At 51.6% G+C, this 27,618-nt stretch overlaps 1 protein-coding gene across 2 annotated transcripts in view; it reads right to left on the reverse strand.

Moving 5' to 3' along the window:
• LOC144130047 (uncharacterized) overlaps window positions 1-27,618 on the reverse strand; it is an 836,651-nt gene that overhangs the window by 796,526 nt on the left and 12,507 nt on the right. For both annotated transcript variants that reach the window (XM_077664079.1, XM_077664078.1), the window contains exons 2-3: window positions 20,050-20,110; window positions 11,326-11,427 (exon numbers count right to left, since the gene is read on the reverse strand). In XM_077664079.1, the coding sequence (XP_077520205.1) occupies window positions 11,326-11,427; window positions 20,050-20,089 (142 nt within the window). In that variant the 5' untranslated portion in view covers window positions 20,090-20,110. The remainder of the gene's footprint in view (window positions 1-11,325; window positions 11,428-20,049; window positions 20,111-27,618) is intronic.

The raw sequence follows: 27,618 nt of genomic DNA on the forward strand, positions 1-27,618 counted from the left end.
GGTCACTTAAATTCACGGCCAGTAATGCTCTCGCTGCCCGTGATGCTGCCTTGTCTGCAAGGAGCACAGTTGAGGTAGGCCGGTAGTAGCAGGAAATGTCGATTAGCTTGCCGGGACCGAACATGCTGGCGGTATCGTGAATGCTTGTGAGTGTAAATTCGTCTCAAAATGAACGTGGTGGCAGTACAGTGCCGACGTCAGCATAGCCTGTGGGCGAACAAACTACTATTGAGAGCCATGCTGCTGTGTGCGCTGCTCCCGGGCTCTATAAAGCCGAAGATGTTCCGGGGGTCGCTTAAATCCACGGCCAGTGAAGCTGTCGCTGTCCGTGATGCAGCCTTGTCCGCAAGGAAAAAAGTTGAGGAAGGCCGGTAGTAGCAGGAAATGTCGATTGGATTGCGTGACCAAGCATGCTGGCGGCATCGTAAAAGGTTGTGGGTGTAAATTCATCTCAAGATGAAAAGTGGTAGCAGTACAGTGCCGACGTCAGCATAAACTGCGGGGTGAACAAAATACGATTGAGAGCCATGCTGCTGTGTGCGCTGCTCCTGGGCGCTCTAAAGGCGAAGGTGTTCCGGGGGTCGGTTAAATCCACGGCCAGTGGTGCTGTTACTGCCCATGATGCTGCCTTGTCTGCAAGGAGCAAAGCTGAGGAAGGCATGTAGTACCAGCAAATGTCGATTGGATTGCCGGAATCAAACATCCTGGCGGCATCGTGAACGGTTGTTGGTGTATATTCATCTCAAGATTAAAATTGGTAGCAGTACAGTGCCAACGTGAGCATAGCCTGCGGGGCAAACAAAATACGATTGAGAGCCATGCTGCTGTGTGCGCTGCTTGCGGGCTCTCTAAAGGCTAAGGTGTTCCAGGTGTCGCTTAAATCCACGGCCAGTAATGCTGTCGCTGCCCGTGATGCTGCCTTGTCTGCAAGCAGCACAGTTGAGGAAGGCCGGTAGTAGCAGAAAATGTCGATTGGATTGCCGGGACCAAGCATGCTGGCGGCATCGTCAAAGGTTGTGGGTGTAAATTCATCTCAAGATGAAAAGCGGTAGCAGTACAGTGCCAAAGTCAGCATAGCCTGCGGGGCGAACAAAATACGATTGAGAGCCATGCTGCTGTGTGCGCTGCTCTCGGGCACTCTAAAGGCAAAGGTGTTCCGGGGGTCCCTTAAATCCACAACCAGTGATGCTGTCGCTGCCCGTGATGCTGCCTTGTCTACAAGGAGCAAAGTTGAGGAAGGCTGGTAGTATCAGGAAATGTCGATTGGATTGCCGGGACCAAACATGCTGGCGGCATCGTGAACGGTTGTGCGTGTAAATTCATCTCAAGATGAAAAGTGGTAGCAGTACAGGGCCGACGTCAGCATATGCTGTGGGGCGAACAAAATACGATTCAGAGCCATGCTGCTGTGTGCGCTGCTCCCGGGCTCTCTAAAGCCGAAGGTGTTCCGGGGGTCGCTTAAATCCACGTCCAGTGATGCTGTCGCAGCCCGTGATGCTGCCTTGTCTGCAAGGAGCAAAGTTGAGGAACGCCGGTAGTAGCAGGAAATGTCGATTGGATTGCCGGGACCAAACATGCTGGCGGCATCGTGAACGGTTGTGGGTGTAAATTCATCTCAAGATGAAAAGTCGTAGCAGTACTGTGCCAACGTCAGCATAGCCTGCGGGGCGAACAAATACGACTGACAGCCATGCTGTTGTGTGCGCTGCTCCCGGGCTCTCTAAAGGATAAGGTGTTCCGGGGGTCGCTTAAATCCACGGCCAGTAATGCTGTCGCTGCCCGTGATGCTGCCTTGTCTGCAAAAAGCACAGTTGAGGAAGGCCGGTATAGCAGGAAATGTCGATATGATTGCCGGGACCGAACATGCTGACGGTATCGTGAATGGTTGTGGGTGTAAATTCGTCTCAAGATGAAAGTGGTAGCAGTACAGTGCCGACGTCAGCATAGCCTGTGGAGCGAACAAAATACGATTGAGAGCCATGCTGCTGTGTGCGCTGCTCCCAGGCTCTCTAAAGGCGAAGGTGTTCCGGGGGTCGCTTAAATCCACGGCCAGTGATGCTGTCGCTGCCCGTGATGCGGCCTTGCCTGCAAGGAGCACAGTACAAGAAGGCCGGTAGTAGCAGGAAATGTCGATTGGATTGCCGGGACCGAACATGCTGGCGGTATCGTGAATGGGGTTGGGTGTAAATTCGTCTCAAGATGAAAGTGGTAGCAGTACAGTACCGACGTCAACATAGCCTGTGGAGCGAACAAAATACGATTGAGAGCCATGCTGCTGTATGCGCTGCTCCCGTCTCTCTAAAGCCGAAGGGGTTCGGTGGGTCGCTTAAATCCACACCCAGTGATGCTGTCGCTGTCCGTGATGCTGCCTTGTCCGCAAGCAGCAAAGTTGAGGAGGCCGGTAGTAGCAGGAAATGTCGATTGGATTGCCGGGACCAAGCATGCTGGCGTCATCGTGAAAGGTTGTGGGTGTAAATTCATCTCAAGATGAAAAGTGGTTGCAGTACAGTGCCGACGTCAGCATAGCCTGTGGGGCAAACAAAATACGATTGAGAGCCATGCTGCTGTGTGTGCTGCTCCCGGGCTCAATAAAGGCGAAGATGTTCCGGGGGTCGCTTAAATCCACGACCAGTAATGCTGTCGCTGTTCGTGATGCTGCCTTGTCTGCAAGGAACACAGTTGAGGAAGGCCGGTAGTAGCAGGAAATGTCGATTGGATTGCCGGGACCGAGCATGTTGGCGGTATCGTGAATAGTTGTGGGTGTAAATTCGTCTGAAGACGAAAAGTGGTAGCAGTACAGTGCCGACGTCAGCATAGCCTGCGGGGCACACAAAATACGATTGAGAGCCATGCTGCTGTGTGCGCTGCTCCTGGGCGCTCTAAAGGCGAAGGTGTTCCGGGGGTCGCTTAAATCCACGGCCAGTGGTGCTGTTACTGCCCATGATGCTGCCTTGTCTGTAAGGAGCAAAGCTGAGGAAGGCATGTAGTACCAGCAAATGTCGATTGGATTGCCGGAATCAAACATCCTGGCGGCATCGTGAACGGTTGTTGGTGTATATTCATCTCAAGATTAAAATTGGTAGCAGTACAGTGCCAACGTGAGCATAGCCTGCGGGGCAAACAAAATACGATTGAGAGCCATGCTGCTGTGTGCGCTGCTCCCGGGCTCTCTAAAGGCTAAGGTGTTCCAGGTGTCGCTTAAATCCACGGCCAGTAATGCTGTCGCTGCCCGTGATGCTGCCTTGTCTGCAAGGAGCACAGTTGAGGAAGGCCGGTAGTAGCAGAAAATGTCGATTGGATTGCCGGGACCAAGCATGCTGGCGGCATCGTCAAAGGTTGTGGGTGTAAATTCATCTCAAGATGAAAAGCGGTAGCAGTACAGTGCCAAAGTCAGCATAGCCTGCGGGGCGAACAAAATACGATTGAGAGCCATGCTGCTGTGTGCGCTGCTCCCGGGCACTCTAAAGGCAAAGGTGTTCCGGGGGTCCCTTAAATCCACAACCAGTGATGCTGTCGCTGCCCGTGATGCTGCCTTGTCTACAAGGAGCAAAGTTGATGAAGGCTGGTAGTAGCAGGAAATGTCGATTGGATTGCCAGGACCAAACATGCTGGCGGCATCGTGAACGGTTGTGCGTGTAAATTCATCTCAAGATGAAAAGTGGTAGCAGTACAGGGCCGACGTCAGCATATGCTGTGGGGCGAACAAAATACGATTCAGAGCCATGCTGCTGTGTGCGCTGCTCCCGGGCTCTCTAAAGCCGAAGGTGTTCCGGGGGTCGCTTAAATCCACGTCCAGTGATGCTGTCGCAGCCCGTGATGCTGCCTTGTCTGCAAGGAGCAAAGTTGAGGAACGCCGGTAGTAGCAGGAAATGTCGATTGGATTGCCGGGACCAAACATGCTGGCGGCATCGTGAACGGTTGTAGGTGTAATATCATCTCAAGATGAAAAGTCGTAGCAGTACTGTGCCAACGTCAGCATAGCCTGCGGGGCGAACAAATACGACTGACAGCCATGCTGTTGTGTGCGCTGCTCCCGGGCTGTCTAAAGGATAAGGTGTTCCGGGGGTCGCTTAAATCCACGGCCAGTAATGCTGTCGCTGCCCGTGATGCTGCCACGTCTGCAAAAAGCACAGTTGAGGAAGGCCGGTAGTAGCAGGAGATGTCGATTGGATTGCCGGGACCGAACATGCTGACGGTATCGTGAATGGTAGTGGGTGTAAATTCGTCTCAAGATGAAAGTGGTAGCAGTACAGTGCCGACGTCAGCATAGCCTGTGGAGCGAACAAAATACGATTGAGAGCCATGCTGCTGTGTGCGCTGCTCCCAGGCTCTCTAAAGCCGAAGGGGTTCGGTGGGTCGCTTAAATCCACACCCAGTGATGCTGTCGCTGTCCGTGATGCTGCCTTGTCCGCAAGCAGCAAAGTTGAGGAAGGCCGGTAGTAGCAGGAAATGTCGATTGGATTGCCGGGACCAAGCATGCTGGCGTCATCGTGAAAGGTTGTGGGTGTAAATTCATCTCAAGATGAAATGTGGTTGCAGTACAGTGCCGACGTCAGCATAGCCTGTGGGGCAAACAAAATACGATTGAGAGCCATGCTGCTGTGTGTGCTGCTCCCAGGCTCAATAAAGGCGAAGATGTTCCGGGGGTCGCTTAAATCCACGACCAGTAATGCTGTCGCTGTTCGTGATGCTGCCTTGTCTGCAAGGAACACAGTTGAGGAAGGCCGGTAGTAGCAGGAAATGTCGATTGGATTGCCGGGACCGAGCATGTTGGCGGTATCGTGAATGGTTGTGGGTGTAAATTCGTCTGAAGACGAAAAGTGGTAGCAGTACAGTGCCGACGTCAGCATAGCCTGCGGGGCGAACAAAATACGATTTAGAGACATGCTGCTGTGTGCGGTGCTGCCGGGCTCTCTAAAGGCGAAGGTGTTCCGGGGGTCGCTTAAATCCACGGCCAGTGATGCTGTCGCTGCCCACGTTGCTGCCTTGTCTGCAAGGAGCAAAGCTGAGGAAGCCCGGCAGTAGCAGGAAATGTCGATTGGATTGCCGGGACCAAACAGGCTGGCGGCATCGTGAACGGTTGTGGGTGTAAATTCATCTCAAGATTAAAAGTGGTAGCAGTACAGTGCCAACGTCAGCATAGCCTGCGGGGCGAACAAAATACGATTGAGAGCCATGCTGCTGTGTGCGCTGCTCCCGGGCTCTCTAAAGGCGAAGGTGTTCCGGGGGTCGCTTCGCTTAAATCCGCGGCCAGTAATGCTGTCGCTGCCCGTGATGCTGCCTTGTCTGCAAGGCGGACAGTTGAGGAAGGCCGGTAGTAGCAGGAAATGTCGATTCGATTGCCGGGACCGAGAATGCTGGCGGTATCGGGAATGATTGTGGGTGTAAATTCGTCTCAAGATGAAAAGTGGTAGCAGTACAGTGCCGACGTTAGCATAGCCTGCGGGGCGAACAAAATACGATTGAGAGACATGCTGCTGTGTGCGGTGCTGCCGGGCTCTCTAAAGCCGAAGGTGCTCCGGAGATCGCTTAAATCTATGGCCAGTGATGCTGTCGCTGCCCTTGATGCTGCCTTGTCCACAAGAAACACAGCTTAGGAAGGCCGGTAGTAGCAGGAAATGTCGATTGGATTGCCGGGAGCAATCATGCTGGCGGTATCGTGGAAGGTGGTGGGCGTACATTCATCGCAAGATGAAAGGTGGCAGCAGTAGAGTGCCGATGTCAGCGTAGCCTGCGGGGCAAACAAAATACGATTGAGAGCCATGCTGCTGTGTGCGCTGGTCCCGGGCTCTCCAAAGGCGAAGGTGTTCCGGAGATCGCTTAAATCCATGGCCAGTGATGCTGTCGCTGCCCGTGATGCTGCCTTCTCCGCAAGAAGCGGAGTTGAGGAAGGCCAGTCGAAGCAGGAAATGTCGATTGGATTCCCGGAACTAAACATGCTGCTAGAATAGTGTACAGTGGTGGGCGTACATTTATCGCAAAATGAAAGTTGGCAGCAGTAGAGTGCCGACGACAGCATAGCCTGCGGGGCGAAATGAACAAAATACGATTGACAGTCATGCTGCTGTGTGCGCTACTACTGGGCTCTCTAAAGGATAAGGTGTTCCGGGGGTCGCTTAAATCCACGGCCAGTGATGCTGTCCCTGCCCGTTATGCTGCCTTGTCTGCTAGGAGCACAGTACAAGAAGGCCGGTAGTAGCAGGAAATGTCGATTGGATTGCCGGGACCGAACATGCTGGCGGTATCGTGAATGGGGTTGGGTGTAAATTCGTCTCAAGATGAAAGTGGTAGCAGTACAGTACCGACGTCAACATAGCCTGTGGAGCGAACAAAATACGATTGAGAGCCATGCTGCTGTATGCGCTGCTCCCGGGCTCTCTAAAGCCGAAGGGGTTCGGTGGGTCGCTTAAATCCACACCCAGTGATGCTGTCGCTGTCCGTGATGCTGCCTTGTCCGCAAGCAGCAAAGTTGAGGAAGGCCGGTAGTAGCAGGAAATGTCGATTGGATTGCCGGGGCCAAACATGCTGGTGCCATCGTGAACGGTTGTGGGTGTAAATTCATCTCAAGATGAAAAGTGGTAGCAGTACAGTGCCGACGTCAGCATAGCCTATGGGGCGAACAAAATACGATTGAGAGCCATGCTGCTGTGTGCGCTGCTCCCGGGCTCTCAAAAGCCGAAGGTGTTCCGGGGGTCGTTTAAATCCACGGCCAGTGATGCTGTCGCTTTCTGTGATGCTGCTTTGTCCGCAAGAAGCAAAGTTGAGGAAGGCTGGTAGTAGCAGGAAATGTCGATTGGATTTTTGGGACCAAGCATGCTGGCGGCATCGTGAAAGGTTGTGGGTGTAAATTCATCTCAAGATGAAAAGTGGTAGCAGTACAGTGCCAACGTCAGCATAGCCTGCGGGGCGAACAAAATACGACTGAGAGCCATGCTGCTGTGCGCCCTGCTCCAGGGCTCTCTACAGGCAAAGGTTTTCCGGGGGTCAATAAATCCACGGCCGGTGATGCTGTCGCTGCCCGTGATGCTGCCTTGTCTGCAAGGAGCAAAACTGAGGAAGGCCGGTAGCAGCAGGAAATGACGATTGGATTGCCGGGACCAAACATGCTGGCGGCATCGTGAACTGTTGTGCGTGTAAATTCATCTCAAGATGAAAAGTGGTAGCAGTACAGTGCCGACGTCAGCATAGCCTGTGGGTCGAACAAAATACGATTGAGGGCCATGCTGCTGTGTGCGCTGCTCCCGGGCACTCTAAAGCCGAAGGTGTTCCGGGGGTCGCTTAAATCTACGGCCAGTGATGCTGTCGCTGCCCGTGATGCTGCCTTGTATGCAAGGAGCAAAGTTGAGGATGGCCGGTAGTAGCAGGAAATGTCAATTGGATTGCCGGGACCAAAAATGCTGGTTGTATCGTGAATGGTTGTGGGTGTAAATTCATCGTAAGATGAAAAGTGGTAGCAGTACAGTGCCAACGTCAGCATAGCCTGCGGGGCAAACAAAATACGATTGAGAGCCATGCTGCTGTGTGCGCTTCTCCCGGGCTCTCTAAAGGCGAAGGTGTTCCAGGGGCGCTTAAATCCACGGCCAGTGATGCTGTCGCTGCCCGTGATGCTGCCTTGTCTGCAAGGAACGCTGCCGAGGAAGGCCGGTAGTAGCAGGAAATGTCGATTGAATTGCCGAGACCAAACATGCTGGCGGTGTCGTGAATGGTTGTGGGTGTAAATTCATCGCAAGATGAAAGGTGACAGGAGTTCAGAAGGGTAGCGGATCGGGCTAGTTGGTGCAGATTTGACATTTTCAGAAGCGCTGAAATACCGAGGACGCAGAGCGCTCGTCCCTGTCTGTTCCCTCTGCGCCCTCGGTGTTTTAGCGCTTCTGAAAATGTCAAAAGTGACAGGTGTGCAATGCCAACGTCAGCATAGCCTGTGGGGCGAACAAAATACGATTGAGAGTCATGCTGTTTTGTGCGCTGCTCTCATGCTCACTGGTCATGGCATCATTTAGAAAATGGCTTGCCTGCGCCTGGCCGCTCGCGCCACGAGAGAGTATTCGGCGGGTCCTTTTTGTGGGGCGGCAGGGCAGCCTTCCTTGCATCTGCCGGGGATGGGGATGACCCTGCCATAGGCTTCGCCTGGGCAGGGTCCAGAGCCGGGCGCTGCGCCCCGCCCAGCACACCATATCTGCAAAATTTGTCTTTGCCGCGAATACAAATGAATTTGTGAGTGCCAACCTTTTCCTGGCTTCGCTTAAGGTTATATTTTATTTTGTCTCCAATGTTAGGATTTCTTTTACATTTTTTTTTATCTTGAACATGGCCTGTAGTATGCAGGGTGGTCTCTTTCGCAGTTATCACACAGGAATGCCAATTCACCGGAGTTCTCAGTTGCGTGCTCTTTAGAGGCTCATTTCGCGCACGTTTTGTGACTGTGGAAGCTGTCTGACCCATGGCCATATCTTCGATAGGTAAAACATCTGCAGTGGTGGGGTATCTATGGTCGGATTTACGTTTTAACGTAACCTGCGTCAATTTTTTCCGGTAATGTGCTTGCAGAAAATGTGAGGATCAGGTGCTTTGTAGGAATTTATTTGTTTTCTTTTATGATAGTGATTTTTTGAATATTTACCACGTTTGGTCTACAAGATCATCCAACATTTCTTTTAGAGTGATGTAGAGGAATCAGAGTCGGAAATTACGCCACGGACGGTATGCAATGATATATGTGCAGTGATATTGACAAGTACATCCCAAAAGACTGAATGTTCGACACTTGCTGGCTGAGACTCATTATAGAGCTCGAATATCACTTCTCCACTGCCAGTTGTTCTTACTTTGTAGCTTAAGCCTAAGGCATCTCTCAGATATTTTTGTACTTAGAAAGGACACAAGATTCAGGCTGGTTTTTCTTCACCTTCGGAATATCTACATGATAGCAAAAGTTTTGTTTTTGTTCTTTCTAGAAATCTGCAGTGACTTCAGTCCACCTCCTTTTGCCGGGGCGATCAGTTTGCGAGAAATGGGCAGCCATAAAATTTATATTTTTGTCGGCAGCAGTGCCAACCGCCCACCATGGAGCCCAACAAGGGGACGGGACAGGAACTTAGAAGAAAGCATTGCCGATGCCAGTTGTACACTGTAGCTATAACCAAAATATGACGAAACTCAGTGTGGTTGGCCACACATAGTGAACCCTACCCGCAAGGAAAAAGCGAAAAACTAAGAAGTGAGCAGGAGACAGGAGAGTTGTCAGAAAGGAATTGGAAAGAGAAAGAGAGACGGGAGGACAGGAAAAGGCGACTGCCGATTTCTCCCCGTCGGGTCAGGCCGGAGGTGCCGTCTACAGGAAGCTGCGGCCAAAGTGGTGTGTTGCTCCCTCCGAGGGGCCTTAAAGGTCCAAACGCTCGGCATCGGCTCAACCACCAGGATCCCCTTTTTCCCGGGCACGGCGATGCCACGCACGGCTAAGCGCGGGTGCTCGGGTCCTTGGTGACGCACTGCTCACCGTCTTCCCCCTGTGGGAATGGCCCTGCGGGGATGGCCCTGCGGATGCTCGGGAAACCGTGGTGGCGCAGCTCACTAACATCTGCACACTGCAGATGTCCCTGCGGGGTATCTCTATTAGTGAATAAATTGATCTGGTGGTCTATATTGTGTATGCATATAAGATTAGTTGCTTGCAACATACTGCTTACTCCTTTACGGAATGAACGAACGGTGAAATTACAAATTCCGTCGCAAGAAGAATCATTTTTATTTGAAAAGAAATAAAAAGTGGCCGCAGCAGGTGTTCACAAGGAGCCAGATGGCCTCGGATTACATACTCCGCATGATGAACACGGCGATTGAAGTGCCGCGGCACCGTCGCGGGAGCAAGGAACAGGACACTTTTTCTGACGCTTGTCAATGCTTTCAAGTTGACTGTGGATTTTTACGGTTACAAATATACATTGACAAGCCATGATCAAACTTATTAACAAACTAAGGGCTGTGAGAAAGTGATGGCAGTCCGTATGCATGAGGGGCCAGGCGAAGCTTGACAAGGTGGTGGAGTGTGTCGCAACGCATCTGGAATATCTGAGCATTGCATCAAAACGCACAATATCCCGTTGCCGCATCGCGATCCTGGCGTCCACATTTTCGCTAATTCACACTTTTCAGACCCATTGTAACTCGAACTCAATAGCCAGAAAATTGCGGCGCACATCTGATGGATACTGACCTTTTTTGTTCGAACAGACTTTAAGAAAAATATTTCGGCGTATATATTCATCGTTCTTTTTTTTAAATTTAGGCCGCCAGCTCCAACCTCTGCTTTTAAATTTATTTTAATATTTTTTAACAGCCCTTCTGCCTCATTTTAATTACTTCTCTCTGTGAAATTTTCGGTCTTCGTATGCGCATATAGCCATGTACTCGTTTTCTCATTATTTAGTTCAGTTGTGTCTCCCGCTGACGTGCAGAAGCTAGGCGCTTCATAAAGTGTAAATAAGGGCCTTTTTTTCCTCACATGCGCTAGTTTGTAAGCAAAATTAAATAAAGAGCGACTTCCGTCGACCCATACGTAAGATGTGAAATGAACAAAAAGCGGCATTGGTCTGAGCTACTCGGATGCCTATAATGATAGCCTGAAAAACAAGGACTACGAACAAACAACCCAGAAACGAGAGGACCCCGTCGTCGTCTTTTTTGGGGCTGCAGAAATGTTCATGGATGAAATGAGCCGGTGTTGCGGAAGCTTCGGTGAGGACCAAAGGGCTTTCATAACGTTTTGTTTTCGGCAAATGGTCGCCTTGACCGCTGCTCGAAAATTCCCCTTTGAGGCGCCTCTTGATCTCGCTGATTCAGAATTTGCTCTACATCATCTTTTTTTTAGAGGGTAGAAACGACCAGTCGAGTCCATGCAATGGTAGAATAATTTGGGGAAACTATACTCGAGAGAGCACTAAAACGCACTGCGCAACCTTACGTCGCGCACCGGGTTCAACACTCTGCGTTACATGCGAGGCTTCGCTGTTCGTTTTAATTCAGGTGAGACGCATCGCGAGCGCAGCGTGGACGCAGGTTTTCACGATATTCGTCCTGCTCTAGAAAGGAAGCGCTAAGGTTGAGCGCTACACAGTTACTTTCTACACCGAATGCAAGCACTTGCCTCGGATAACTAACACACAAACGCGTCCTCGCCACTGCCAAGACGCACGCCGTAAAGGATGTCGGCAACACCGACTTAGCCTACAGGATCTGCGAATGAAGGCCCCACTGTTTCTTGGAACTGAGGGCCCTGTTTCCTGCGATTGTCCAGGACAACGCTGCGTTCCAGATGTGTCGGCTCACCCAGAGGCGACGTTGGAGCCATAGTGAACTCGGAACGCTCGCCAGCCAGGGTGTATACGTCATCCTGGGCCACCCTGGATGCTTGTAAGTTTGCGGACGCATCTGCGCAGAAAAGCAAACAAAGGTTGTTACAACAGTTACGGGTCATCGATTCTAGGCGGGCCTCTCAGATGCCACCGAAAATTTCGAATATCCGTCGCTGCTCCTCTCGTGCAGACCGTCCATAAAGATCTCCGTGTAAAAAAAGACGACAGCTCTTTGGCATCGTTCAAGTAGCCAAAAAAATCGAGGACGCCTTCTTTTCTCGTCCTTTGACTGTAGTGTCCTCTTAAGCAAGACCAGAATGGGCGAGGCTGCCGGCCATGCAATCACAAATGTATTGGACGAGCTCGACACTTGGTAACGCGGCCCGCACGTATACGTTTGCTTGCGGAACACAATCCGCTAATCATCGAACCATTACCTGTCCGCATACTGTAAAGCTGACTCACTGGGTTCTCGCTCAACAAAAGTCCAATCTGACAACAAGAGACAAAAAGGGGAGCAAAGTTCCCTCGCCGATGTCGTGTCAAGGCTTGTGATTTCAGTGCTGGCTCGGCACCTGCGGTAGAAAAGTTTGGGGACGCTCCCTGGAACTTTGACAAAGTGTTTTCGCGGAGAGCGCGGATTGTGTATCGTGGCGGTCGAGCTGCATTGAGCTGCATTGGCAGCGAAAGCAGCATCACACTTGGCAGCGCACGCTCAGTAGTGAACGAGCCAACCCTCGCAGTTATAAGAGGAGGCTGCTCGGCTGTCATCGAGGTCGTTGCCATAGAAGAAGACGACATTCGTCACCCCATGGCACTAGTGGCGATTCGTCACCCCATGACACTATGGCGATTTCCACAAAATAGATGCCACGCTGCAGCGGCGCCGCGAGCTTGTCTAAGGTCTGTCCCACATGCTGCTAACTTCACCGCACGACACAGCGAATTCTTTCGACCTGCGGCTGGATAGGGCCACTGGTGTAGCCGTAGATAGCTTGCGAACGATTTCCGTTCGGTTGGAATTCATTTGCAGATCGAACGAATTCGCACATGCCGGGCAGTGAAAAACGATTTCCGTTCGGTTGGAATTCATTTGCAGATCGAACGAATTCGCACATGCCGGACAGTGAAATTCGCAGCATGTGAGACGGGCCTGAGGCGGCCGGTCTCGAGCGGACCGGGCGAGCTCTCCTCGAGACCTGCCGTGGGAAAGATTGACACGAGCAGCCACGCTGTTTCCTTCGGCATGCTCAGGCGTTGTTTTAAGAGTTTTGCTCTAAAAATAATAATACGAGCCCTGTTACGTGGATGTTTGCATGCAGACGATTTATACGAGGCCGGTAAAAGTCACTGCGCGAATTTTTTGCTCCAAGTAGTACAGACGGGGCATGGGGACAGAAAGGTTGCAGTTGTGTGTAGTGGAGCGCTTGCAGAACAGCGCTGTTATCAGGCAGTGAGCCTCCATCCCTAAACAGATAGGTAAATACACGAACGACTAAGGAAAGCAGCGGAACTGCGAGTTTGGCGCATGAGCGTCTTTGTAATGGCTGGCATTATCGCGGGGCAGCTGTATCGTGATTTTTTAATTATCCACGGAGGGGGAAAGGGGAGGGGGGGGGGGGTTATATTGCCGCAAATCTTTGTAGCGTTCGCTCGTTCATTCTTCAAAGTTGCCGGCCCGCCGCTTTATCGCTTCGTTTACGATGCAAGGCGCGACCAGATTTATCTCGATTGATCGTATTCAGTCGGAGCCGACTGTATACGTTGTTCCAGAATTATGTAGTAGCGCCTCCTCTATGTTTGCAATGCCAGCCACATCGCCCGCTTCGCAATGGGAGCTTCTGGTAAGACTCACTTCAGGTAGTTGCCGCTGTGCGGCGCTACCCAAATGGTTAGGCGTATTGCGTCATGCTTGAGCATAAGCGCCCGGTGCTGAAGTTCTGGTGATCGCTCTGTCCTACTCCTACACCACGCGTCTGTCATTTGCTTCCTACCCCTTCTTGTGTAGCACTCGCTTCATCCGCGGCACGGCGCGTTTTCCAACGACAATAAGCTGGAGCGGCAGCTTTGCTCATCGTTTTCAAAGGTGTGTTGAGGCGTTCGCTCCATCTCTCACTTGAGGATGGCGGCTGGCATACTTGAGGCGCTGCTTCAGGTGTTTGCGCCGCTTATTGCTGTTCCTTGCCGGACGAATAGAGCGTTGTAAGATGTTACGTTTGTTCGTTTCGTGGCACCATGATTAACGAAAATTGTTTTTCAGGGATAAATGGTGTGGTCCGCGATGCTGACGAGGTGTCGTCACAGTAGGAGCAAACTGACACTGTTTAATTATCTTCAGTACGGATGCTGCTTCCAGTTTTGTGTAAAGTGCGGGAGGTTTTAATGTTCTTTATGTTAAGCTGAGGTGCTTCATTGCCAAGACCGTAGGAAAGAAGGGGACGCTTGGGTGCCTTTAATTACATATTTTTACAGTAATACCATACACAATGCTTTGCATGTATCTGCTGCTATATACATTGCAACTGTTTGCATTTATAGTCATTTACATTTATCGAATTTGCGTTTATTCGCTTGTGTTTACACGTATTTACAGTCAAAAGAAATTTGCATTGCAGCGCAACAACTTTTGTACACGAGGAGGACAATTCATCTCGTGCGCGAGCGGAACACAACATTAGTGAACAAAACAAAACACACCTAGCGCCTGTCTGGATACGCCAGCTCGTACGCCCTCATGTGTTTAATCGCTTTCTCCTGCGGCGCCGAGCGACAACGCCGGTAGGAGAGACGCTGACGCCGCTGCCTTGTGGTTTGGCCTTTACGGTGACCGCGCCTGAACACGTGCTGACGCGCATTTTATTTCGGTTTTTCGTGCCTATTTTCCTTCAAGCGCTTTTTTTTAGATTTGCATCGTTTTGTTATCGCCTGGTGCAGTCAGAACCAGGTAGAATGTCCGAAAGGTTTTGGCATCTGCTGCTGCGCCGTGCATCTGCGAATGGAGTTCACTTTTCGCTTCTTAAACTAATCTTAGCTGCCATGGACAGAGAGAAATCTTTATCTATTTGTCGTAACGGTGACATCTCCTGCAAAAAGCAGAGCTACGATTTTAAAGCTATTGCAACCTGGTAGCTTCGAAAAAATGCCTTCTCGAGAAGATTTACCACGCCACCTTTATTTCATTCTCCCATTTTTCTTACTGAACATGATTCAATCGCAAACCAATATAGCAAAACTCATGTTTAACTACCATTATTATCTGATTTCATATTTGCACCAAGCAGTGTCAGTGTCTCTCCTGGCATGTTTCAGCGTTGTAGCTGAAAGACAAACATGATTCGAACAAGCCGTCAAAGCCTTTCGTTGCAATGCCGACGCCGCTGCACCGCACTCTCTCCGGCAGTGCCTGCAGCGGTTCCGCGATGAGTAGCGCCATGGAGTTACTATATATACTATATGTAGTAACTATATATACTGTATATAGTAACTCTGCAGCGCCACGGTGAGCAGCGCAACGAACGGAGCGTTTTATGACGCGTCCAAACCTGACCACAGCTAGTCTAGAGGGGAGCCCCCCCCCCCCCCCCCCCCTCGAGACGCTCCTTGTTCATGATAGATGAAGAACGCAGCCTCACAAAGAAAGAGAACGTTTAAAAAATTGTCTTCGTTCGCTTTCCTTCGCCAGGCGCCACGCAGATAGCACTCTCCCCCCCCCCCCCCCCCCACAGACATAGAGCAGGCGCAAAGGTCAGCCGACGGGGGAGAGTAGGAAAGGAGGATAGGAGAGGGCCTTGGACGGTCGGATCGGCCGTACGAGGCAGGCATTGTAAAAATATAGGAGGCGCTGGTTGTAGTAACTTTGCCCGCTTTATCCCGAAACTTCGCTATCAGCTTTAAATTGAGCACGGCCGGCAGCGGCTGGCATTCTATTCGACGACAGCCGAGCATGCCTGTTGCTACGCCGCCGCCTAGTGATTCAGTCCATTGTGGACGCAAGCCAGCCCAAATAAAATTGTTTTGTTTAGACGCCATTTTCACCGTCTTTCTGCTATTTTGATTGCAGTCACATTTTGTGACATCTGGTGGAGGTGCTGGATGCTCGTTCATGTACCGGACACCCCGTCAAGTCATGACGCCAGGCATCTGCGCTTCGCACAGGATGACGAGCCACCAGTTCACCGAACCAGCCGACATCTACAGGGAAAGAAGCCTGAGTTCGGGACGCTGCCAGACCGCACCCGACAACTAAAAGACGCTGCAACGTCAACCATGCCCATGTCACAGACGTCGACCCCGAGCGTCCTGCAGCAGCCGCGGATGCCGCCAGCATTCAATGGCTCCCCAGGCGAAGACCCCGAAGAATGTTTGGACCAATTTGAGCCCGTTGCATCGTTCAACAGTTGCGATGATGCGACTAAAATAGGACACGTCTTTTTTTCACTGGAGGGCTCAGCACGCACGTGGTGTGAAAACCACCAGTCTTCCCTAACGACAAGGGGGCTATTCAAGAGAGAACTTTTGAAGACATTCACCAGTGCCGTGAGGAAAGAAAGAGCCGAACGACTCCTCGAGTCCAGGCTCCAGCTTCAGAACGAGCCTCTCCGCGGTTACGTCGAAGAGATGAAGCGCCTCTTTCGCCACGCTGTTCCCAACATGACTGAGGAAAAGATAGTTCAGTGTTCAATGTGCGGCGTCAATTAACAACTCTTTGTTAGCCTCGTCCGCAGGTCGCCAATAACTGTTGGGGAATCCATGCCAGAAGCATACGCCATCGAGAAGACCCTCGACGTGCGGACTCGGCAGTACAACCACCCTGCTTATGCCTCTGCAATTCTTCCGGACAAGATGACCACCACGAACGGCAGCTTGAGGGAAGTTATCCTCTAAATCGTCCGCGAGGAGCTACGACTGCTACCATCATCCCCACAGCCGCAAGCAGCGACTCTTATGGATGTGGTACGGGAAGAACTGTCACAGGCACTTGGCACCCCGATGGCCACAGAATCCCAGACAATGACGCACGCTGCGGTAGTGCGTACTCATCAGCCCCACAGACACCCCCTACGTCCTCTCCGATATAAATCACTTGTTCCAGAATGCCGCCTCCCTGCTCCTACCCGCCCAGTCCACGAGCGACGCTCAAGCCTCAGGAGGCGGGCTATATTCTTCGTCACTGCCCGTACCGAAGTATCGGTCTTCGTGGATTTGGCGTGGATGCATCACGACCACGCTTCACCCAACGTCCGCAAGAAATCGACGAGTATAGCTGCGTCGAGAGGAGTACGAGCCGAACTGCCTTTCGTGCTCACCATCGATGTCAACCTCGCGCTTTGTGGCGTCGAGAAGCACCTACGCAGCCGCGGCACGAGGAAGGTCTCCCAGCCACCGTAGAGGAAACTAGACACAGCAACCTCTGGAGGGGAGCTTTCTCACGAGCGAAACGCCGATGATCCTCCAACGATCTTGCAGCATGTAGACGTCGTCCCCGACACGCCGACGCCGTGACAATGACAACCTCTACCACGGCGTGATCCATCTTCAAAACGACGGCGCCGCCCAGAAAAGCTTTGACTACAGCCCTTAAACCCACAAATCACATGCCTGACGAAGCCGTTACCCGACGTCGAGGAAGATGTGCAACGCAAGAAACAGGACATCTGACTCAGAAGTAGTTATCGACGACCGGAAAGTTACCGTTCTAGTATGCACATGAGCCGATTCCTCGGGAATTAATGGAACATTCGTGCAGCATCTGAGGAAAGTGACGACCGCTTGGGACGGCCCACAAATTCGAGCACATCATTATGCCATCAGGACGATGCACAGCGCGTGTGACTCTAAAGGGACATACATATCCTGCGACCTTCGTTGTGCTACCGCAATGTTCCCGCGAAATGATCTTAGGCATGGATTTCTTGAATGAGCATCAGACGATCACTGACCTTCAATCCAAGCTTATCACGTTTTCGACGGACGAGGCCACTCCTTCGATGAGAACTCTGAATTATAACATTGCCCCGAGTGTCCTGCAGGAACAGGTGACCGTCCCATCTCGCTCAAGCGACATCGTCACCATAGGCGCCACGAAAGACAATAACACTGAATCCATCATCGAGGGAACCATGTAATTGCTTCTAGACCGAGGAATCAGCATCGCTACAGGCATCGCACATTTCCGCAATGGCCAAGCCCAACTACTGCTGAATAACTTCAACGAAGAATGCCGACACGTTAACAGAGGAACAACGATTGCTTTCTTCGACGAAAGATGCGACGTACGGGACTCATTCGCGATATCGGAACCAACCGCAGAAGATTCACCTGACCAAGAGAACACGCCTACTTTCGACATCAACAGAGCCCTGCACCGGAACAGACAGAAAAAGGTGCGCAACCTGCTTCGAAGCTACAGCGAGTGTTTTTCGTCGTCGCCGAAGCTCCAACAACCGCCGATTGCTAGGCATCGCATTATAAGCGTCCAGCCCGCCCGACCTCCCCGCCGCAGCCCCTACCGTGTGTCGCAGCGAGAACGACAATCCATCAGGGACCAAGTCGAAGAAATGCTTCGTGACGACGTCATCCAGCCTTCAAAGAGCCCCTAGGCAGCGCCGGTTGTTCAAATGAGAAAGACGAAGCACTTCGATTCTACGTTGATTACCTCCGCTTGTACAACACAACAATGAAGGACGTCTACCCCTTCCCCCGCGTCGACGACACACTCGACCGGCTCTGCAACGCCAAGTATTTCTCATTGATGAACCTCAAGAGCAGCTACTGGCAAATTGAGGTCGATGAAAGAGATCGCGAAAAGATCACTTTCAGCACTCCGAATGGCCACTTCAAGTTCAAGCTGATGTCATTTGGTCTCTGCCCCACACCTGCGACGTTTTAACGAGTAATCAATACAGTGCTGGCCGGCCTGAAGTAGAAAATTTGCCTAGTTTATTTAGATGACGTCGTTGTCTTCGCTTATAAGTTTGACGAGCCCCGAAAAAAGCTTCGAGCAGTACTAGGGGCAATCAAGTCGTTCGGCCTAATGTTGAAAGCAGAGAAGTGCAATTTGCCTATGAAGCGCTGCTGTTCCTAGGCTGCATAATTAGCATGGAGGGAGTACGCCCAGACCAGCAGGAAGCAACTGCTATTGAACAGTTTTTACCGCCGGCCGATAAAAAAGCATTGCGCAAGTTCCTCGGACTGTGCGCACATTACCGACGATTCGTGAAAAACTTTTCGCACATCATCGAGCCCCTGAACCAACATACGAAGGCAGATATACCACTTAAATGGGAAGCGCCGCAAGCAGAATCCTTCAAAGAACTTCAGCGTTGTTTACAGTCCCCAGCGATCCTCGCGCATTTTGATGAAAACGCCGATACTGAAGTTCATACCGACGCAAGACAAAATATTGTAAGTAGATAAGCCTGGAAGACCCTGCTGAGAAGCGCGGACCCTGCCATTCAGCGACGCACCATCCATCTGGCGGAAGAGGCCGCAACAAGCCAAGGTCTGCCTGCCAGTCTGTAATCAGCGGGCGCACGACTCCCCGTCTTCCCAGGGCCGCGTGCAGGGGGCGGGGAGGGTGGCGCCTTTTCTCTGATCGAAATGAAACTCGTTCCAATCAGTCAATGGCAATGCGGCTAGTAATACTTTCGTATTAACAAACGCACCAGAGCTGACTCATCCTTTAGAACATCCATAGCCTTCGCAGAAGGACAGTAAGTCGCTCACTCTGGTGAAGACGCCGGCTGCGGTGTCAACTTTGGGAAAGTGCGAACGCTTTCCGCAAATGGGTAAACCCGCGCGGCTCGCCAAAGGAATGGCGCGGCTCATTTCAAAGTGTCACAAAGCCACAAGGGGACCAGTGAAATCTTATGTCGTGCTACGATCCACGGCCAGCGCCGATACATATACCCAGATTTTCTGGACAAGCCAATTTTCTTTGGTGTATAGTCGTTTAACGTCCGAAAGCGACTGCGGCTATGAGGGACGCGCCAATTTTCTTTAGCAAGAAGATGTTTAGGAAGGCAATTTCTTCGCAGTTGGAAAAACTACAACATAACAATCAATATATCCGCAGATCCCTCCTCGGAACGCTAGTAGGTTTCTTAAGTTATTCTCAGAAAACGGATCCCATTGATTTGCTGGCGTAGTCTGTACTACCATGTACGAGCGCAGGAGTCATTTTAAAAGGAAAATTTCGCTGCACATCGGAAGGCTAGACTCTTACCATCAATCTTTTCATAAGGGTATTCTAGCGTATTCCACAGCTGCCTCACAATTTAAAGTTATGTCCAAGAAAGCTGGACTTGGGAGGAGAACTGACGATCGGTTCCGACTCAGATCGTGAAATATGGGCACGAGTGGTGAATATTACTCGCTAAGTTATCTAACCGCCGAGTTTCTAATAAAAACAAAGGAGGTGTTAAACAAAAGAAAACTTAGACGGCGCTTAACCTACCCTGAAAAGGACAAACCGATAGCATAAGAGATCCCTCCCGCGTAAGTACTCCCTCAGTTTTATGCTCATAAATCGGGAGGAGTTCTCATACCACTCCTGGTGCAGTGCTCTTCCCGAGCAACCTCTCGCGACCAATCTTTAATTTTTCTTGAATGGACGCTCGCGCACAACGGTGTTGGTGTAAGTATACGCACCGGTCTTGTAGCCAACCAGTCAGGGTGACTCAGCAGCCTTAGCACTTACCGTCCAGGGCAGGCAGAGGCAGTTCGCCGCCGGCGCCCATGGGTCAGGAGGCTCTAGCAGACTGCGACATCAGAGAGATCGAGCTGTCGTGATACGCTCCGAATGCGTCTCCGACACAAATGCAACGCGAAAAAAAGACAAACACAATGGAAGGAAAAACACTCACGACACGGACAATCGCTGCACTCACAACTGATTTTAGCTCGACAATGCATGGAAATATAAACGTTCCGCCGCGCATGCGCTCACAGAATACAAAAGGTAAAGCAGGAGACTTGCCAACGACATCATAAAACAATTTTCACACCGTATAATACATCTTATCTTGTGGCAGAGAAATGGTCGTATTCTGCTCTGTACAAGTGAAGTATCGCTTACCCAATAATGTCCCCTTAACTTTATATGGTAAGCTTCCAGCAGCTCACGTCCAGTTCGATCTTTACTTGTGCCTATAATCTTTTCACCATCAATATGCGGCGAACATTCCTTGCAAGACCTGCAAAGCTTAAGTGAGCTCACATAGTCGTTGTTCTCTAAATTTTTTTCCATGCTCCCTCAATCGATCGTTGACGCATCTGCCAGATTGGCCAACATAGACTTTTCCGCACGACAATGAAATATCTTACACTACTCCTGCCTGGCACCGCACATAAGGCTTGGCATGCTTTTTTCCGCATCCAGCTTTGGTGGTCTCCATGCCGGAGATACGACGGCATAGTTGGCCGAGATTATGAGCATTTAAATTACAGATGTCGGAATTAAGCGGGTATCATGCATCTCCAGCACAACTGCTCAGAGCTTGGCGTGCAGTCGTAAGGCCATCCTGTAGGCACCAATGAAACCACGTTCGCCATGCACGGCGGTAGCTTAGCAGATGGGGCGTCTAGTGAATGCACGGCTTCTTAGAGACGTATCTTCGAGATCTGTATTGAGGCATACATGAGTGATTATGAGCATGTAAATTACAGATGTCGGAATTAAGCAGGTATCATGCGTTTCCAACCCAATTCCTCAGAGCTTGGCGTCCGACAGGCGGACCGGTGCACGTATGCGTCCTGAAACGTTACGTGCAGCGAGAATAATTGGTAGAGGACACATACCGACCCGCGCCGCAGTCGGAAAACAAGCGCTGCGATCAGCCGGCGAACTCCGCGTCTCGCTTTAACTTGCGCCCTAAGCAGACACAGAATCTGCCTGCGCATTCTACAGCGAGGGCGCGAGCCGGCAGGCATTCTCGTTAGATGCATGAACGTACGGGCCGCTCATGCCGATCAGTGTCACGCAAGACTGACTTGCGTTAACCCTCATGACTCCCGTGAGGGTCGAACAGCCACTCAGTACACGCTGCGGGAGTTGGCTACATCTGTGTTGATCTTTTTCAGCGCAGATGGAAAAGAAGCAGAGCACATTAGAACGACACTGTTCCACTACCAACTACCAGCCACCATCCAGCTTCAGCAACGCGGCGCGCCCAAGGCCCGACGCTGCGTCCCGCCCGCGACCTGCAGTCGCCACTCTGGCCACCACGGCTAGCTGCCACATCGCATCTGCCCACCCGCCGACTGTACGCCAATGCGTGCCGCGGGCCCCCATTACCACCGCAACCCTGGGCCCTCGCCTGCTGACCAGGTATGCCAGGGCAGCCCAACTGCGGCTTCCACCAAAGAAGCGCCGCAGCCTTGGCCGCTGAAGCCCCTGACCTAGTACCTCAGGGTGGCGCAGCCATGGACCTGGCGTCCAAACAATCGCAGCCGACGCCAAGCAGGCGGTCGTCCAAAATCAAGCGGAACGGCGCAGCCGCGCGCACTCGGAAGACCGAGACGGGGAGCAAGATGCCGAGCGTCATCGAGCGGGAGGCCAAGCCTACGGAGCGAAGCAGCTGACTCGCCGGGACGTGGCGCGGCCGTCAACTGATGGACCTGCGGTAGCCGAAGAACATCGAACCTCGATCCCTGGATGGCGGAGAAGTTCAAGTAATGCTGCCCGTGTTTCTGTGTTCGGGAGGCTTCTTAAGGAGGGGAGGATGTGGGATACACTGGTATACCCTCCTCGTCCCCCGCGCCAGCCGCGATTGTGACTTACACGTGCGCGCTAGCCCCCAGGAATGTGGAGAGAAGGCACCCTGCGACTCAGCTCATTTCCGCCCCAGCACTGACGTGACGTCACGGCAGCGCGCTGCCTTCTGCGGAGAGGGTAGCATGCCTAAGCTAGACGGCAACGATTTGCTGCTAGGAAGGCAACGACCGAGGGGATAAAAGGAGAAACGCGCGGCGGGAAGGGAACTCTCATGGCCGGTCCTTACCTAACCCCCGTATTCACAAACTGGCCTTACATTTACCTTACTTTAACGCGAAGGGCGCCTTACAGAACGGTTACTGAAAGTGAAAGGTAAAGCAAAGTTCAAGCTGTGTTTACAGGTTCGGAATTAAGCGGGCACCATGCGTTTCCAGCACAATTCCTCAGAGCTTGGCGTGCAGTCGCGGGGCCATCCTGTAGGCACCCACTGAAGCCCCTTCGCCATGCACGGCGGTGGCTTGGCAGATGGCGCGTCTAGTAAATGCACGGTTTCTTAGAGACGTATCTTCGAGATCTGTATTGAGGCATACATTAGTGATTATGAACATGTAAATTACAGATGTCGGAATTAAGCGGGTGCCATGCGTTTCCAGCACAATTCCTCAGAGCTTGGCGTGCAGTCGCAGGGCCAACCTGTAGGCACCCACTGAAGCACCCCTTCGGCATGCCCGACGCTGGCCCGGCAGATGGCGCGCGTATCATCTGAGTCTGCCCATGTGTCATCTAAATCAGCGGGTACTCGACCACGAGGGAAAGCTATCGCGTTTCACTCTTAAGGCGGAGCTTAAGCGCAATTTTTACAGCCTCCAGTGACCGTTGCACCAGCCAGCCGTTCAAACCTGCAAACAGGTAAAGCCACTGGCCGCAGTTTGAATTTGACGAATGGACGAGAGGGGCTCAGCCGTTTAAACAGCGCCGGGTAAGCGCTGCCGGCGAAGCGTAAGTTGAGTCTCGAGCAGGCTCTAGCAAGAAGAAATGGGTGGGGGGCGGGGGGGGGGGGGGGGGCGATTCCGCCGAGCGAGCCTGGCTGAATCATCCTGCAAGTCGCGACACGTCCGAGAGTCCGAGCTTGCCTTGCGCAATGGCCGGCGCACGGCGCCGGTTTCTACGGATGCCAGCGGAATGCGTGCTCGGGCATAACAGCATACAAAGAAAAAAGCTAATGCTACGCTGTTTACTGCGAGAACCTTCGCACCTATCGGATGGAATGAGCTGCGTACTGCTTAAGATATCTTGTTTCATTATTTGTGAGTGAACCAGCAGGCGTGCTGACGCACTTCTAAGCGGTCTTTTTTATGTAAAGGACTTCAATGATTTCCCTCTTTGTCCCCAACCTTCCCATAGCTACCGTATCTGTCCATTCCGGTGTGTAGGGTGGTTTGTAAAGCCAGCGATTACCACCGCTTTCAATCTCAGTGCCAGAAGATGGTCGACAGAATCTGAGCGATAAGTGCTCCATTCATGGATCTTTTCGGCCACATTATCCCAAGCATAGCGAGTTGTTGCGCATGTTTGCGGAAAGGCATTACACATCACGATTAGTTTTGGCTGCTGAGCAACGAATAAGTGGGCTTTAGAAGATATAGCTAAGAAAACACAACATTGCAACAACAATTTTTTCATGCAGGAGCACCAGCAGCTAGGAAAGTTTGGTTTTAGAGAAAACATGCTAACAGAAATAGCTCGCCGCTGCCGCAGAAGTAATTAATAACCACTCACAATGAAAGCAATATCCTGACCCTTGAAATACAGTCGTGCCGTGTACAGTTTGGTTCCCGAGCTAAAATGTCTACATGAGGTTCCATAGCGAAAAATGCAGGGACAAGACAGCATACAAGCGCTAACTTCCCCTCGATCGGTCGATCGCCTTCTGGCAGCTTGTTATTCCTTTCGTGTGTAAAAGCAGCTCTTACCATATGATTCGGCTCATTGGAAAGTGATAAAGAAAAAAGGAATAGCTAGCTTGTACCTAGAATCTGCGCTTGAGAAATCGTGCGTTCACGAAATGCAGACCAGCTTTGGGAGTTCTTCCTAAGAACCAATCGGCAAGAATTATGGCTTCGGACTACTCGTTGCCCATCGTGAAAGTTCTCGCTGAAACTCTCCTCAAAAAAAAAATTAAGGCACGCAAAACCAACCCGAAGGCAATAAAACGGGGCAGAACCTTGCGACCGGAAGTTTACCCCTTCCTACAAAAATGCGTAACTGGCAAAAATTGGCATAACATGAAGAAAGTTCCGAAGAGGTTTACTGTGCAGCTCGTTTTTCGGCTCCGGTGAAGCTTTCCAAACTGTGCCCTCTTATCTTCGGAAAGGAGATAAGAAGAATGGGGTGTGGAAAATGGCCTGCACGCCCTATGTGCAGTGCGCTTGAGGAGTGGTCTACGAACTACCACCTACGCGCGGAAAAGTGTATGTCGGTCAAACTGACTGATGTATCAACGACCGACTGTGTAAGGCCGCCCCTATTTTCCAGCTGCATACCTTTGCAGAAAGCAGGACGCCGGCACACGCGGAAACCGCTCCCCAGTATAAGCGAGAGCCCCCCGAGTACATACCGGGAACGAAAATTGTCGCTTGACGCACGGACCCCCCCCCCCCACCCCCTTACGACGTGGGCTATCGCCGGGAAGGCACCCACAGCTTCCCGCCGTGCCTCGTGAACAAAAGCGCATTCCCAGGAGGGCCGTGACGGACACCTGTCATGGCGGACAGGCAGTACTCGCCAAGAATGTGGAAATACAGGCGCTAGTGAACAAAAGCGCATTCCCAGGATGGCCGTGACGGACACCTGTCATGGCGGACAGCAAGACTCGCCAAGAATGTGGGAAGACAGGGGCGACCCTTAATCTGGTTTCCCGGAGCGACAGACGAACCCCTTCATGCTTATTAGCTGTGTCCCGCCGTCGGTAGCGCGGCAGCATCGTGGGCCCTTTCGCCCCCTCCTCTGTTGCTGACGAGCGACGCGGACCGATGGTGGGTGGCGGTATGCATGCCTGAGGCAAGGATTAGCTCTGAAGGGAGAGCCTGTGGATACTCTCACTTGAGAGAGAGTGGTGGCGTTTTTGTTGTTTATTTAATTTGTATTGTTAACAGACTCTGGGTTCGAGGCTAAGCCCAACCCAACGGGTTGTCCCCGTTTCGCATGTTATTTTTGATTGGAGAATTGATGCTTTGGGCGGGCCACTGAAAATGACCGCCCTTAGTCCTTTGTTAATCAAGTGCTTAAAAGCGCATGTAAACGGATGCAGTCCAGTCCAGTCTGAGCTGGGGCTCCATGCTTAGCAAGTAATGTGATGCTACTTAGGCTCTAACCTGCCCGGTCGATGAGTAAAGTAGTGCAAAGTTTGTTCTTTTGTAAATTCAGTTCTGCCTTTTCCAGTTTAACTCTCTGCATATGTATGTTGTAAATATATGCTCTGCTGTCATCATCTACAAGCTCGCCTCCTGTTCATCTTCCAAGCCGAACGACACTAGAGGAAGGGTTTGTGAACCATCCTCGAAGAAACGAACGACCTTTTGAAATTCTACTGACGGGAAAGCACCAAAGAAATTTACACAACAAAGAAAATGTGTTATTGTGGGTTGCGCATTGTGGGTCATGCAGTAAATGTGACCGCGTTTCGACAGCGCAAGAATTCTAGGCAAGAGCAAGGATCGAATTGCACGAGAAAAGATGCGGTAAATGCATTAGTGATGCTTCAATTTTTCTATACGCATCGAAATTCGATCTTTTCTCGGAAAAGAAAAGATAAGATATTTCTGGCATCACTTTGTCATAGGGCTGCATTCCTTTCAGTGGCGCGCGGGCGCTAAAGACCTTTATATTCAGCAAGCACTGTTACCAGTAAAGCCAGTTGTGAGTGCAGCGTTCGTCCGTGCGTTGTTTGTTTCTTTTCTATGTGAAAATGGCTTGGCTTATGAGGGCTTAACGTCCCAAAGCGACTCTGGCTATGAGGGACGCCGTAGTGAAGGGCTCTGGAAATTTCGACCACCTGGGGTTCTTTAACGTGCACTGACATCGCACAGTACACGGGCCTCTAGAATTTCGCCTCCATCGAAATTCGACCGCCGCGGCCGAAATCGAACCCGCGTCTTTCGGGCCAGCAGCCGAGCGCCATAACCACTCAGTCACTGCGGCGGCCCTTACGTGAAAATGCTTGTTCGATGCAGTTATGATACAAGTCCGCAAGAAGCGACCCAGACTTTGTGTGGTTGAACACCGGACCTCACCATCGGCGGTGATAAGCAGCCATTGGTGAGGTACATCACAGCACCCTGTCAACAGGCCACCAGACCTGACCACTGGCTGCCATTGGCTGCGATATGCAGCCACTGGTGAAATCCGGTGGGCAACCACACAATCAACTTCAATAAAACTTCGGTTTGGACTAGATCACCATAAAAAACCACCCAATTGCCGGGTCGCTTCCCACAGACGCTTGAAAGTCATTGTAGTAGAACACGTTCTTGGGCAAGTTGGTTCATAGCTTGAGTGGATGAAGCGCACAAAAGACACCGCACATAGTCAAAGACGGACACGACACAGGCGCTTGTGTCGTGTCCGTCTTTGCCTATGTGCCGTGTCTTTTGTGCGCTTCATCCACTCAAGCTTGAAAGTCACGGTGTCAGATATATTAAGGAGCCTAAATTAAATTTTAAAGGAAAAAGTTGTGAAGAAGACGACGCGAATTAACCAAATAATAAAGAAGAGGAAGAAGAAGCATTCGTTGAGGTGGAGAGAGATGATTGGTGGAGAAGCATTCGGTGAGGTGGAGGGAGATGATTGGTGGAGAAGAGAAAAAGACGACGATAAGGCTTACGTGGACTAACACGGAGGCTATAAAAGGGCGAGTGAGAGCGAGGCACGGTGGAAACAGCAGAGAAGCGGAGGCTCCTGCGGATCAGGGACACTGGCTGGAAGAGAGCGATGCCGGCTACTGCTCCGGTGAGCTCGCGTTCTACGACATCGCATCGTGGACTTCCTGCCGTTCCTGAGCCCGTTCCGGGGAGTCGACAGAGGACGCTACCACCTGCTACGGCCAGGGGTGTCTCCAGCGCTGTTGCCACCCATCTGGGTGGTGCCCCTAACGCCAACAACACCGGCATCACCTCCACGGGCGCTTGGACCGGGAGCTTGTACGACACAGCCAGCGACGCCAGCCCAAGCGCGTCGAATGCCGCCAGCAACGCTAGCCCAAGCACGTCGAACGCAGCCAGCGACGCCGCCTACTGGATCCATACAACGCCGCAGCCACACCGAACCAACCGTGAGCACGAACGCCGTCCGCTACCAGTAGAACGATAGTAGTAGACGCTAGCAGCAGTGTGCCCGGGTCGTGTGTATTTATAGTCTTTGTGTGTTGTGTTAGTTTTGTTAGTTTTATGTTCTAGAGTGTGTGTCACGTAGGGTGTATTAAATGTGCGTTTGTGTGGGTACAACCGTCGCCTAGTCCATTCTTTCGGTCCGAGTGTTCTCCGGAGAAATTCGTGA

The sequence above is a fragment of the Amblyomma americanum genome, chromosome 4 (genome assembly GCF_052857255.1).
Source record: "Amblyomma americanum isolate KBUSLIRL-KWMA chromosome 4, ASM5285725v1, whole genome shotgun sequence".
NCBI lineage: Eukaryota > Metazoa > Arthropoda > Arachnida > Ixodida > Ixodidae > Amblyomma > Amblyomma americanum.